We start from the raw sequence: 14910 nt of genomic DNA on the forward strand, positions 1-14910 counted from the left end.
AAGTATATAGAAAATCAATAAAACCAAAAGCAAGTTCTTTGAGAACATCAGTAAAATTAATAAGATTGATCAGGAAAGAAAGAGTGAAGTCACAAATTATTGATATCTGGAATGAGGGAGATGATAGCAGTATAGGTTGTATATATAGTTTGTATGTGTAGGTTGATTATATTGTCAACAACTTGATGCCAATGAATTTGACAACTTAGATGAAATGGACAAGTTTCTTGAAAGACAAACTTTTAAAGCTCTCTCAAGAAGAAATAGATAACCTGATTAGCCTTATATCTATTTTATTAAATTAAAATTTAAAGAAATCAATGTTTGGTTTAGTTATTGGAGAACTTTTAAGCATGATTGGAAATGGTATATACACCTACCTTTTTTCTTTTTTGAAAGTTGAGATATAATTGACATAAAGTGTACGTTTGAGGTGTACAACGTGTTAGTTTGATACATTTATATGTTGCAGTATGATTACTGCAGTAGCATTAGCTAACACCTTATCAAGTCACATAATTGTCATTTCTTTTTTGTGTTGAAAACAGTTAAGATCTAGTCTCGTAGTAACTTTGAAGTTTGTGATATAGTATTGTTGACTGTAATCACTATGTTGTGCATTAGATATCCAGAACTTATTTATCTACTAGGTGCAAGTGAACCTACTTTTTCAACTGTGAATTTTATGAAGTCTAAATACAGATCAAGTATTTCTGATGAAAATTTTATGTCTGAATTGAGATATGCTGTAAAAAAGATTGTTATATATCTCAATAATTTCTTTTTGACTACATGTTGAAATAATATTTTGGATATATTGTGTTAAATGAAATATTAAAATTAATTTTACCTGTTTCTTTTTATTTTTGACGTGTCTATTAGAAAGTCTAAAATCATACAGGTAGCTCACATTATATTTCTGTAGACAGCACTGCCTTGAGCAGTGTTTGAATGCTCTGCTAGCATCTCAGGGACCTTTCCTGCTTAGTCCTTTATCCACAGCTGTACTCCACGTAGATGAGGTCTGCAATATTGCAGAGTGGCGTGCTTTGTTTCTTGCTTGTATTTGTTGACCATTGCTGGTGTGGTCCTTTGCTTTCTCTTGGGCTCGTGGCTCTTCCAACTATTGGTAGGAATTATGACATGGAGAGGAAGGCTGAGGAAGACCTCCATTTCAGAGCATTTTAGATTGAGATCATGAAATAGCAATCTGATTTTGATGTTTCAAAAATAGCAGCATTATTCAGGGGTATTATTGCCTTGCGATATTTCACAATGCTGTGAAACCAGTTCTGTGTATGTGGCCCATCAGCTTCTCTCCATCTTGGCTGTGTTTAGCCAATTGGATCATGTCAGTCTAAACAGGCTCTCTCAATTTAAAATCATTTACAAATATTGCATCACCTCCAGTTTTTGTGAGATTGTGATAGAGCAATAAAAACAGAGCCTGACTGTGATCATGTTGAGTCTACAGTGAAATATGATTATACTTTGGAGCGTATTGAAAGCAAGATTAAAAATGAGTAAGAGTTATATTGGTATACTGATTTTCAAGGTTCCAAGAATATTTTAAGTATTCGTAAAAGTAACCTGCTGGCAGGGGGGCTATCTGGGGTTTGAGTATCTGAAGTGGTGTCTTTTTTTTTTAATTGAGTTAAAATACACATAAAGCAGTGTCTTTTTCAGACTTTTTAATTAAAACTTAAAAAAGATGAGATTTGTCTTGCAAGTTCAGGCTCTTCTTTTTTGTTTAAATAAACTTTTAAATTTTAGAATACAGTAGTCTTCCCCTTATCCGTGGTTTCGCTGTCTATGGTTTAAATTTCCTATGGTCAGTCACAGTCCGAAGATATTAAATGGAAAATTCCAGAAATAAACAATTCATAAGTTTTAAATTGCATGCCGTTCTGAGTAGCACAATGAAATCTTGCCCTGTCCCACTCCGTCCCACTCAGGACGTGAACCATCCTTTTGTCCAGCGGATCCATGCTGTATGAGCTACCTGCCCGTTCGTCACTTAGTAGCTGTCTAGGTTATCAGATTGACTGTCGCTGTATCACAGTGCTTGTATCAAGTGACGTTTATTTTACTTAATAATGACCCCAATGTGTGAGAGTAGTGATGCTGGCAATTCGGATATGCCAAAGAGAAACCATAAAATGCTTCCTTTAAGTGAAAAGGTAAAAGTTCTTGACTTAATAAGGAAAGAAAAAAATCGTATGCTGAGGTTGCTAAGATCTATGGTAACTTTTATTATGGTATATTTTTATAACTATTCTCTTTTATTATTAGTTATTGTTAATCTCTGTGCCCAATTTGTAAATTAAACTTTATGATAGGTATGTATAGGAAAAAACATAGTCTATATAGAGTTCAGGACCATCTGCAGTTTCAGGCATCATGGGGGTCTTGGAACATATCCTCCATGGATAAGGAGGGACTACTGTAGTTTTGGATTATACAGAAAAATTACAAAGATAGTATAAAGAGTTCCCGTATACCTCATATCCAGTTATCCCACTTATTAGTATCTTACATTACTGTGGTTCATTTTTCACAATTAATGAATCAATGTTGATATACTATTAACCTTAATTTTTATGTAATGTCCTTTCTCAGTTCCAGAATCACATTTGGATACCAGATAGCTCATTACATTTAGTTTTCATGTCTTCTTAGGCTCCTCTTGGCTGTGACAATCTCTTCTTTTTTTACTTAGAAATTCTCCAGAATTTCAGAAACTACTGGGCATCGCTATGGAACTTTTTCTGCTATGCAGTGATGACGCGGAGTCAGATGTCAGGATGGTGGCTGACGAATGCCTCAACAAAGTCATAAAAGTAAGAACCCTGTGGACAGTGTTCTCCAAGCTGTAGTTGTTATAGGCTCAGAGAAGAAACCATAATGCAGTGTTCCTTTGTTTTAAGTAGCAAAGTCCTTTAGGATGTCTGCACTTTTTTCATTTGTGGTGTGTGGTTTGGAGGTCCTCTGGTATCTGCCAGTGTGCTTGCCATACCTGCTGAATCAAAAGGAGCTGTGTTTACCCTTGCGCCTGTGCCGTGTGTAGGTCAGGGATGAACACTGATGGTGGCCGCTGGCTGCTCTTGGGGAGAATGTTACTACAGGCACCAACTTTTGATTGGGCGAAGCCCAGAGAGACCCTAAGGCTCTGAGAAGTCAGAGGGATGAGTGAATGGAATCCATCTTTGGTGTCTCTAGCCTCCTTTCCTTCATTTCCTTTCCCTGCTCCTCTTAAGACCTGGGTCAGGCAGTACTATTTGCAGGTGAAGATGTGACTTCTGTAGTAGATTAGCTAGAGTTAGTGTGACATGACTAGGGAGAAAAGAGTTCCCAGAAAAGGATGGTAAAGCCAGAAAGCCAAAGGCACTTGGATGATAGGTGAGGTAAGGAGAGAGAAGGGGACACCTGTCTTCTGTTATTGCTTCCTGATGTAGAGTTTGTGCCCGAGATCACCATAGCTTTCATCTGCTGTTCTGTTTCTGTTTTCTGCTGCCACTGAGGATCAAGTCCTTCCATAATTCTTAATGTATTGAAAAGCTAGCCTTGTTTTTCTCCTTCTGCCCTTCTCCTACTTTGCTTCCCCAACCCATCCTGGTCAACTTCTTCTAGGCCATCTTTGAGTTTATGAACAAGCCTTTTGAATTGCGTGTCTAAATTTAGATGTTGTTCCCACCGTAGGCTAACCAGTGCTAAGGAAGGTTCTCTGACATAGTTCTTGACACTTTCTGCAAAAACTATTTCTTGATAATGGTTAACGAGAAAATGCACCTTGTTCTCTTCTCTGCAGGGATCCTTATTTATTGAATCTTTCCACTTTTTCTTATTTTTCCTCACTGCTTTATGTTCCACCTCTGAAATTTTGATAAGGCTTTGAGAAGAGGCTGCATCTTCATTTTCCTTGAAGGCTCTCTTCCTAGTAATACTTGCTTGCCTAGATGAACCAAGAACTCCAAGCTAACATAGGTTAGTTGAATATTTCCCTTCTTATTAGGATCTTGAAAAACAAAATTATTCTTTGGAGTCTTCCCAAGGGCTTTCTCTGGAGAGTGGTTGCATTTTACATTGGCCAAGAAATTATCCTTCCTTTTTCCTTGGTGGGTCTAGCCTTCTTCAGGCAGATGATCACCCCTTTACTCCTGTGTTTAAGGAGATTGAGACCTCATTGCTAGGCAGATAGAGCATACGTAGGTTTTGGAGTGAAAGAGACCTGAATTTGAATCTTGCGTCTGCCCCCTACTAGCTGAACAACTTTGGGGACTGTATTTAATTCTATGAGCCTTACCTATAAAGGAAATCAGACAAGGTTTTGGTAGTGTGTGTGAGTATGTGCATGTGTGAGGGTCAAATGCAGTAATGTTTGAGACCTGCTTGGCATCATCCTGGCCACTTACTGGTCCCCAAAGTGGTAAGAAGTATTCTTACTGGTAATGAGATTCTTACATTCTCACCCAAAGAGATTGAGCACCGGTTGCTCTCCATTTTCTGTCCTGTGGATTCCGTGGTCTCTTGTTGCTCAAAGAGTCCTTCCCATCTGGCAGCACGTCGTTTCTTGACAAGCCGTGCTTTCATGCTCAGGACGCTGGCTTCTCTGTGGCCATAGGACTCTAGCGTCCTCAGTCAGAAGCAGCCTTTGGGAGATTCGTCTTTCATCTCAAGGTAGGCACCTGGTCTTCCTCCACCTGCGTTTCATGCTTTTGCTTGCATCCTGCCTCCCACCATGCTATAATGGCCAGTGGCCGTTTGACCTTGTTCTCCAGGCCTGGTGGTCCATTGGTGACACTCACATGTGCATGGGGTCCCGCAGCATATTTGTGGATATTTTTCAGTTACACTTACTTCTATCCAGGCCTAAATATCCTTGTTGCTTTTATTATTCCCATTGGCAGGACCAGGCTTGGCTTTTTCTGATACTTCAGTTCTTGAATGTTGACCCTTAGAATCAGAAAACCTCAAGACAGCACCACATGTTGCCTTGGTTCATGGCAAGAAGGGGATGAAGGAGGGCAGAGAGAACAAAGTGACCCCAAACTGCTCTGATGTTGGTCATCTTACACATAGGCATTGTTCCATTTTTAAGTCTGTCTTCTTCAGAGACCTGTTTCCAAAAACTGCTGGGCAGAATAGCTTTGTGTATGTTTGAGAGTTGGGTCATAACTTTAGGTCCTGGATTCTCTTCCTGGCCATCTCCCTACTTCTTTCCTTTTTCCTCTTTTTTGTTTCTAGTCTCCCAGTGCAGAGATTCCAACTTCTCATCTTATACCCCTGAACATAGGACAAGGTCTGTCTCGCTTAACCTCCCCTTTCTGCTTAAAGTTGGGCATAATGGGGTTTGGCTTTGCTCAGATTTCTGCTTCCTCAAATGCTCTAGTCTTAGGTTCAGCAGGATGGGAGTGGGATCAGGGCCTGGCCAGATTTCCTCTCATTGTGGCAGAGTAAGGACTGGTTTGGGAGAATGTGGATGGCCCTAGGCCAGGGTGTCAAGGATGGGCAGGAACACAGGAATAGTCCCTTAGGCGTCGGGTCCCAGACTTTAGTTTTCTAATGAATATTCTTATATGCTTATGGTAAGGACCAGACTCTATATGGCCCAAGAAAATGGAGCACATTTTGCTTTTCATTTATGTAGGAAAATGTACTGGGGATCTGATTCAGCATGACAGCGTGCTCCTGCCCTCAAGTATTTTACAGTCTCAGGTGGGGAAGCATGTTTACACAGAAATAACTTAATATGTGGTATAAACTCTGAGTTCTGAGAGGTGTTGACAATAACACATCGTGGCAGTCGGGAGGCTGAGGTGATTTCTGCCGAGGGAAGCAGAGAAGGCTTCCTCAAGGCAGTGGCTAGTAGGGGAGCGAGGAGATTCAGGACCTTCTTAACCACTGCAGCATCCTGCCTCTAGGGGGGCCAGGAAGCCTCTGCAGGCTCACAGAGGAGGGTGGCCCCAGTGTGTGTTACTGGGTGTGCTACCAGAGAATGGGAGGTGTTGAGGGGTTTGTACTTTATTTGGTAGAGAATGAGGAGTTGTTGAAGATTTTTGATGTGGTCAGAGGAGTGCTTAATTTCGGGAGAGTAACATGGTGACAACGTGTAGCCTGCCTTGGAGTGGAGACAGACCCTTGTGCTGAGAATCCATGAGGAGGCTGAGTAGTCCAGGGAAGAGAGTGGGGTCTAGAACTAGGATGGTGGCGTTGGGAATGCCAGTAAGGAAGCAGAGGTGGGCTGTCGGGGGCTGGATTGGGCGTGTGTGTCTGTTTCAGTGTGGAGTTGGGTTCAGGAGCAGGGAGGGATCAGATGGTATATTACCATCACCCAGTGACTGTGAGAGCTGATTCTGTGCTATTGTTAGGCGTTTGAGGTTTAGTTTTCTCTTGTTATAAAATGTTTGCTATTAGTTTATAAAAAGAAATAAAACTTTGATATGCCTTCTGGTTTTATTTGCAAAGTAGTGTTTTAACATATGTTTGTCCATTTTGGTTTGCTCCATTAAGGATTTTTAGTACAAACTGAAACAGCAGAATTAGGATTTAAAAATTTCTGAGATATTATCATACCTCAGAACCTCCCAAAGTGTGACTCTGCTTTTGATTTTCAAGCTCACTGAACCAGTAGGTGACCCCACATGAGTTTTACTAAGACTAGCTTGTTTGTAGACATCAGATGGCTGTATATCACGTGAAAGAAAGAGGGCTTTGCGATTGAGTCTTGGTTATATCTTTCCTCTCTTCTTGGTGGACGAGCCATTGGCAATATGATTTCAGAAGAGAGGGTTCCTACAGGCGAGAGTGGGCCATAGAAATCTTTCCTCTCCCTTCTGTCTTGAGAAGCCCTGTCTAACATGGACTTTGTGCTGCTGGTAGTGGTTGCCATCAGCCATTCTTACTGGGTTGAAGTTGGCCATGGGGCCATTGATTTTGGTTTGGCCCATAAGTAAGCAAGGAGGGGGCAAGAAATGTGCTGTGAGGAGCATGAGGCTCCTAGCTGGCAGTGGGTTCAGAGGGTCACTGAGGCTGTGGGGCTAGGAGCATCCGTGCATCAAGGGAGGACCAGACCTTCAGAAAGGATGTGGGCTTCTGCATCGAGAGGTGTATTCCCACACCAGAGTAAGGGGCTCTGGTCTTATAAGTACACCCACCGCTCCCCTGGCACCGCAGACTGGAGGGCATTGCTAATGTTGGATCATCCAACAGAATGTACTTTAATGAAGAAGGAAACCTTTCAGGTTCTTCCTTTGCTCATTGAATATTAAAGATTTAATATAAGAACTTTATTTTATTTATTTATTTATTTATTTTTTTTAAAATAATTTTATTTATTTATTTTTTCCCCCAAAGCCCCAGTAGATAGCTCTATGTCATAGCTGCACATCCTTCTAGTTGCTGTATGTGGGACCCGGCCTCAGCATGGCCGGAGAAGCAGTGTGTCAGTGCGCGCCCGGGATCCGAACCCGGGCCGCCAGCAGCGGAGCGCACGCACCCAACCACTAAGCCACAGGGCCGGCCCGTAATATAAGAACTTTAGAGTGGATTTGAACCATCTACCATTTAATTTTGGTGTTGTGTAGTATTTGATTGTAATAAAAGTTAAATTCTTTTGATTGTATTTTTTATTCAAGTGAATGACCTTGTATCTAGTTTATTCAGTAACTTCTGCATATATATGCTCCTTTCTTAATGAATAGGTTCTTAGTTTAGTTGCTGTTATATTCTACTTTGCCCCCAAATTGGAATTTTAGTTGCCTTTTAGCTTTGTTTAGAACTGCTAATGGAATGTGTCTTCCATGAACGTATCTCTTGTATTTTGTTGTAGGCTTTGATGGATTCTAATCTTCCGAGGTTACAGTTAGAACTCTATAAGGAAATTAAAAAGGTAGGCCTTTATTTTCCATTATTAAAAAAATGGTACTGTTGCACTGTATTGAGCAGTATATGTGAAATTTTATCTTTTATTTAATAAATAAAAATGTTAGAAGGAAATGCTGTTTGGTAAAGTAGACTTTATTGTTTCACTTTTCTTCACAAGTTTACTCTTTATTATTTATTAGATGAGATGGGAATTCAAAATGGTAATTTTTTTATGTCTTTATCACTGAAATCTACTAGACCTTAAAATTTCTAAAGTAGTTATACATTTAAGTGGTCTTTTCTCTGAAAATAGAAATTAACAATGAAAAAAATGCTTTTGTGTATATGAAGTCCTCTTGGTAGCTAGTGTCCGTGACTTTTAAATGTAACACACCGCTCATTAAATCCACTCAGAACGGTGCTCCTCGGAGCCTGCGTGCTGCCCTGTGGAGGTTTGCTGAGCTGGCTCACCTGGTTCGGCCTCAGAAATGCAGGTAAGTTGTACACTCTGGATTATTATTAGTATTTTTTTGGTGGATGACCAGCTCTTAGAGATTCTTTACATCTCTCAGCTCCAATGTCACTTCTTCAGAAGTCTTCCCTGTCTGTCCACTCTGTCTCAAGTTGCCTACCTCTGCCCCCTCCCAACTGCAGTTGATGTTGTCCTGTTTATTTTCCCTTCATTGTACCTATTCCTTTCAGAAGTATTCTTGCACACTTTATCAGTGTGCTTGTTCATTTTCTATCCCACCCTCCCCCAAGAGACTTAGGAGATGTGTGCCCCAGGAAAGCAGGGGTCTTCCTTGTCTGTCCTCTCCTGCAGCCCAATGCTGATAACAGTGTCTGCATGTGGTAGTTGCTGACAAGACACTTGTCAGATGGTTGAAGGTTGAGTACCAACCTCATTATTGCTTCTAGGAATCATAGAAAAATATGCCTCTGTCTATTACATGGGTTAAAAATATGAATGTTAAACTATGAATAAAATTTTGACTAGTTGGAACAGTTCTATCTTAATGGATTGAAAAACAAAAGAAAGACCACAATTTTCAACTCCTTCCTTCTCTCCTAACCAGCAAAATGTGCTGATATCCACAGACCCTTGGCTCTATCCCTGAGGAATTGGTGGAATGGCCAAAACCCTGGGTATTAGTATGAGACAGTGATTTATTGCACTGAGTTTGAGTGTAATAAGAATCTTATATGGCTGTAGAGATACAATCAATAAGGAAATTTCCTTTTATATAAGCTTTTTCTTTTACTATCCCTATTTTGAAAAATTTGTAATCTTTCTAAGGCATCACATCCCGACTTCTCCACATAGCAGCCAAAGTTGACTTTAAAAAATACGATTGGGGGGCCAGCCCGGTGGCGCAAGTGGTTAAGTGCACGCACTCCACTGTGGCGGCCTGGGGTTCGCTGGTTCGGATCCCGGGCGCGCACCGATGCACTGCTTGGCAAGCCATGCTGTGGCGGTGTCCCATATAAAGTGGAGGAAGATGGGCACGGATGTTAGCCCAGGGCCAGTCTTCCTCAGCAGAAAAAGAGGAGGATTGGCAGATGTTAGCACAGAGCTGGTCTCCTCACAAAAAAAAAAAAAAAAAAAATACGATTGGGTTTTGTCATTCCCTTACTTAAACTTCTTACTCATTTCCCAGAGCTGTTCAGGTAAAACCCAGACTCCTTACCAAGGCCCAGGGAGATCTTGCCCCCAGTGGCCCCTGTGACCTCAGACACTTTCTCTTGACTCACTGGCCTGAATTTACTTCTTCTAAAAGTCAGGTTTCTCTTCCTCTTGATGGCTGGTTTATTTTTTTCCCTCAGGTCTTGGCAAAATGTCATCTCTTTAGGGAGGCTGGCCTAGTCTCCGTAACATAGTCCCGGGTCTAGACCAGCTTGTTGCCTGTCTCTGCCACTAGAGGGCACCTGCCACATACACCAGGCGTTTGTTAGGGAATTCTTGTGGTTTCTGCTTCTGTCCTGTGACTCGCTTCTCTCTAGTCTTAAACGTTCTGCTTTTTCGGTCTAGGGGCCAAGTCTTATCTCTAAGGGCTTATTTAGTTTGAACAGTTTAAAAACTTTTTTGTAATGCTCTATTTTCAAGAAAGCCTTGTTCTCATTTCTTAACTTTTATTTCTTAAATAGGATTTTCTTATATTATCTATTATTTTCTAATTTAAAATGAGTATTTTAATAACTGTTATAACTTACTGCAAATAATTTTCAAAACAAGCTTTTGGGAGTCCTCCGTGATTATAGGAGAAATAAAGTATGAATGTCTCCTAACATTTGAACTTCTGCATTTCTCCTGTTGTTTTAGCTGAGGTTTGTCCACTTTCCATTAAGAACTGTATAGCATATAAAAACTGGCTTTTCCCTAATGGGTACTAAACTAATTGCTTATATTTCTCATTAAATTCATTTTAATTCATGTTCCTCTCACATATGCAGGCCTTACTTGGTAAACCTTTTGCCTTGCCTAACTCGAACAAGCAAGAGACCTGAGGAATCTGTTCAGGAGACCTTGGCTGCAGCTATACCCAAAATTATGGCTTCTTTTGGCAATTTTGCAAACGACAATGAAATTAAGGTATGATTGTTACTTTAAGTCACAAACATGGGAAAGAGTCTTGTGGGGAGTAAGGGTTTTTGGACAGGCAGTCATTTGAGAGTACTTCTTGAGTTATGTTGTGCTTCATAATTTAGATTAAAATCTTTTAAGTTATTTTGGAGCACACCAAGAGCTTCTTTCCACTTCCTGCTTTCTTCTTGTGGGGTGAAAAGTTGAATAGGGAGATGGTTTATAGATGCAGATTCCAAAGGCATTTTTCCAGATTGCTTTTTGGTGTGTAGATTGACTTCTTAACCTAGTTGAGAAAAGTCAGCTGTCTCAGGACTGCAGGTAGGAGAAGGCTCACTGATAATGCCTTGTGGGTATGAGTGCCCTGCAGCTGTCGGGGACCACTGGGCTTCCTGTTTGTTCTCACCCCAGTAAGCAACCTTTAAACCCACTTTAGTGTTTTGTTTATAATGTCCAGAAATTGTGACCCTGAGTATTACAGATTCTTGATCTCCTCCTTTTTGTGGATCAGTCCTGTGTTAGTGTTTCTTTTGCTATTTCCCTCCACGTTTCTAACTAACATGCTTATACTGCTAGTTTTGGATCTTTTGATTTTTTTACTATAGAAGAGATGAATTTATCTCTGACCTTTCTCCCATCTTTTTACTATAGTTATATCAGTATTCAGTGTGTACATTATTAGGCCTAATAGTTGCAGCTAGTTATGTTCTGTGCTATGATTATATTTATTTGTACAACTTTTTGGGTTTTTTGAGTTAATAATTGCCTCTTTTTCATTTGCTTGTTATTCTTTGGCCATTTATGTCTTCTTGCACCTTCCAATAGCTTTGTAAAATGTCTCAGTACAATTCTCCACACGACAGATAGTTTATTGGATCCATTTCCTCCAGCAGAGTCATCCGTCTTAGAATTCTGCAGCTGTCTGCTCCAGTCTGGGCAGGATGCTCTTTAGGTCGGTTGCACAGTTGTATCTTAGGACTTTCCTTTGATGTCATCCTGGTAATTCCTTTTGCTGCTCTCCTGTTGGATGCCTAATTCCTGGATGCCATATCTTTATCTTTCTAGGCTTACTCCCTTGTTTTGATGGAACACATCCTCTAATAGCTTCCTGAGAAAGCATGAATAGGAGGTAAATTGTTTGAGATTTTGCATTTGTAAAAATGCTTCTAGTCCTCCCTCACACTTGGCTGGATATAGAGTTCTGGGGTGGAAATCATCTTCAGGAATGTAAAGGCTTTGCCCCATTGTCTTATAGTGTTCAGGGTGGTTTTTGAGAAGACCTGATTCCTTAGCCTCTGAATCTGTTCTTTAGAAGCTTTTCATTGTTTTGTGTGGGATGGAGTGCTGGGTGCCTGGTAGCCTTTTAATTTGGAACCTTCTATCCTTCAGTTTTGGGAAATGTCCTTATGTTTCTTTGACCAGCTCCCGCTCTTTATTTTTCTCTGTTCTCTCTTTCTGAAATTTGTTAGTTAGATATTGGTCTTCCTGGACTGATGCACATTTGTATTATCTGTTATTTCTGTTTTCTTTTTTTTTTCCCCTGTATGTTCTAGATCTCCATCTCAAACCCTTCTATTGAATTTTTGTTCCTGCTGCTGTGTTTTTAATTTCTAAGAGCTCTTTCTTGTGTTCAGAATGCTCTTGTTTTCTGGCATCCTCTTCTTGTTTCATGAATGCACTCTTAATCTTTCTGAGGATATTGATTATGTTTTCTTGACAACTTCCTTTGACCTCTGCGTTGTCTGTTTCTTCTGATTTCCTCTGTTCTGTTTGTTCTGGTCTTTCTCTTTTATGTCAGCAGTTGTCATGTACATTTGAATGAGACCCTAAAAGCTTATTAAAAGCAAATGTGTGGCACGGTTTGTCCCCCGGTGAGCTTCCTGAGGTGATGGATGGTGAGCCTGCTTTTCTACTGTGGATCTTTAAATGTCGGTATCAGTAAGTCTTTTCCTCTTGAGCCAGTCAGTATCCCTAGAGAAAAATTCCCCATTCTCCTGCTTGGGGGCATAAGCCTGGTTGCATTTGTCCTGGGACCCTGGGGTGGAAAGGGGCTAACAGCCTTACTGGTTAGAATGCAAACTTTTTCTTAATTTCTCTGTTTTCTCTCTGTGCTTCGTGTCTGTCTTCAGCTATGCCAACATCTCTGGAGATTGTCCCCCAGTCTTTGCAGGAGAAGCCTATGTCCTGGGCTGCCTGGGTGGGAGGGGAGACTGGGGGTTCAGTGATTGGCAGTTTGCACAAGGAGCAGTTAGACAAGCAGCTGCTTCGTACCTACAGTCACTCCACTTTCAGATGTCTCTGGTGCCTCCCAAGCCTGAGCTTTTCTTGGAGTTCTGTGGTTTGAGTGAGCTTGCCTTTTGTTGGTGGCCTTCAGATGTTCTCCCCCATCTCCCAAAAAAAGCTTGCCTGTGAACTTCAGTTACTGTGAGTCAGTTACCACTTGTTTACTTTCTAGCTTCCAAAATTGGTTGACACTTCTAGTCTGCTGGGTCCCTGTCCTCTTCTTTTGGTCCTTGTAAGCTTATGTTTTTTAAAACTTGTACACGTGATTTTGGTGGAGTGTCTGGGTAGCAGAGCTTCACATGTCCAATCCAGCATGTTTGATTGGAAGTCTCCTAACCGCTGGTGTATTCTCATCCTCCAGTTACCTGTCAGAAACTGAGACTCCCGAGATTTTTATTTTACTGACGTGTAATGGACGTACAGGACAGTACATAAATCATAAGTGAATCATCATAAAGTGAATCATCACAAAGTGAACTTACCCTGTAACCACCACCCGGGTCTAGAATAGAATATTACCAGCATCCCAGGAGCCCCTCATGCTCTCTCCTTGTCACTGCTCCCCCCTTACTCCCCAAAGGTAATCACTGACCTGGCTTCTAATGCCGTGGAGAGTCTGTTTTTAAATTTTACGTATGTTGAACTGTATAGTATGTTTCCTTTCTGTTTTTTTTTTTTTTTTTGCTCAATGTTAAGTTTGTGAGATTTTTTTCATGTGTTTGTGTTTATTAGCAGTTCGTGCAGTTTTCATAGCTGCATAGCATTCCATTGTATGAATATGCCACAGTGCATCGTTTTACTGTAGCTGGACACTAGAATGTTTGTAGTCTTTGGCTATTGCAAAGGATGCTGCTGTGTCCATTCTTGTACGTGTCTTTTGGAGCACAGGTACACCTTTCTGTTGTGGATACCTGGAAGTGGAGTTGCTGGGTTATAGGATGTGTATTTCAACTTTGGTCGATACTGACAAGTAGCTTTCCAAAGTGGCCGTACCGTCATCAGTGGTGCGTGAGAAGTCCAGCAACTCTGCATCCTCGCTAATGTCAGGATTGTCAGTCCTTTTGAGTTTAGCCATTCTGATGAGTGTGTTCTGGCATAACATTTTAATTTCCATTTCCATCACCTAAAGTGCTCTTGACTCTAAGGTTGAATGATTTTTGCATCTTTTCCCTTTTGAAGTACTCTTAAAAATATGTCACATGTGTTTTGAGAAGTGGAGCTGTCTGCCCTAAAATCTAGCACACTTATTCCTCATTATGAGAAGACCTTATAAGCATGTTCTAGGTACCTCCTGCCAGCTGCCTTCTACAAGACATTCTTGGGATTGTGGGATTTGGATCTGAGAAGGCCCCCTCGAGCTCTCAGATTCAATTTTATTGTATATTTTTCCAAACTTTTTAAGTTCACCAGGGGCTGACTTCATAATAACGCTTAACTTTCATTGTGCTTATAAGTTTTGACTACTATTAATTTACTATTTCAATGATGTATATGTGTGTGTTTTCACTTTAAGGAGTTCTTTAAGATGCCGGTATCTTTTCTTGGAGCTAAAAAAGTTTGTCAGAGATAAGTTGAGTGGGTTGTCTGAGTGGTGTCTCAGGGGAGGAACTGGAGGCACTGGGGGTGTCCTGTGGCCGGGGGTCTGGTCCTTCGCCTCTCTGGTTCCAGGGATTTAATCTGTAAATTTGCTGAGTTGATGAGCCTCTGAGAACCAATTTATGCTAACCAAGCTGTTAAGGAGAAGCTTATTTATAAGTCAGATACCAACCAGTCTGTTAATTTGCTGCTCGTTTGCCTACAGTCATACCTCCAGTGGTGGCCCCTAACGAAGTCCCTGACTTGGTCAGTAATACTCAGCACACGCCAAACAGTGACTGAAACCAGATTGTTGCTCAGAGCATAGTTTAGAATAATGGAAAATGGATGTTCTTAAGTAACATAGTCACCAAACTCACGCAGCTAGATGGTCACCCCTTTTCATTCTCGCGATATTTTTGTTAAGACTTAAATGGCCATAGTTAGAATTATAGCACCACCTCCTTTATCCTGGAAGTCCAGTGACAAAGTCTTATTCTCTAATTTCTTAGGAAAACACTTGTGAGTAGTATGCTGTCACAGTCCAGTTAAGTTGCAAGCTGTCTCTTAGGCCAGGACGTTGCTGTAGTTGGCTAATACTCTTTTCT

The 14910-nt window shown here is 40.8% G+C and overlaps 1 protein-coding gene across 4 annotated transcripts in view; it reads left to right on the top strand.

Moving 5' to 3' along the window:
- The window catches only part of HTT (huntingtin), a 154784-nt gene that overhangs the window by 18382 nt on the left and 121492 nt on the right, over positions 1–14910 (top strand). For all 4 annotated transcript variants that reach the window (XM_058546620.1, XM_058546621.1, XM_058546623.1 and 1 more), the window contains exons 3-6: positions 2720–2840; positions 7829–7888; positions 8278–8357; positions 10315–10453. In XM_058546620.1, the coding sequence (XP_058402603.1) occupies positions 2720–2840; positions 7829–7888; positions 8278–8357; positions 10315–10453 (400 nt within the window). The remainder of the gene's footprint in view (positions 1–2719; positions 2841–7828; positions 7889–8277; positions 8358–10314; positions 10454–14910) is intronic.

Source organism: Diceros bicornis, chromosome 8 (assembly GCF_020826845.1).
Source record: "Diceros bicornis minor isolate mBicDic1 chromosome 8, mDicBic1.mat.cur, whole genome shotgun sequence".
Taxonomy (NCBI): Eukaryota; Metazoa; Chordata; class Mammalia; order Perissodactyla; family Rhinocerotidae; genus Diceros; species Diceros bicornis.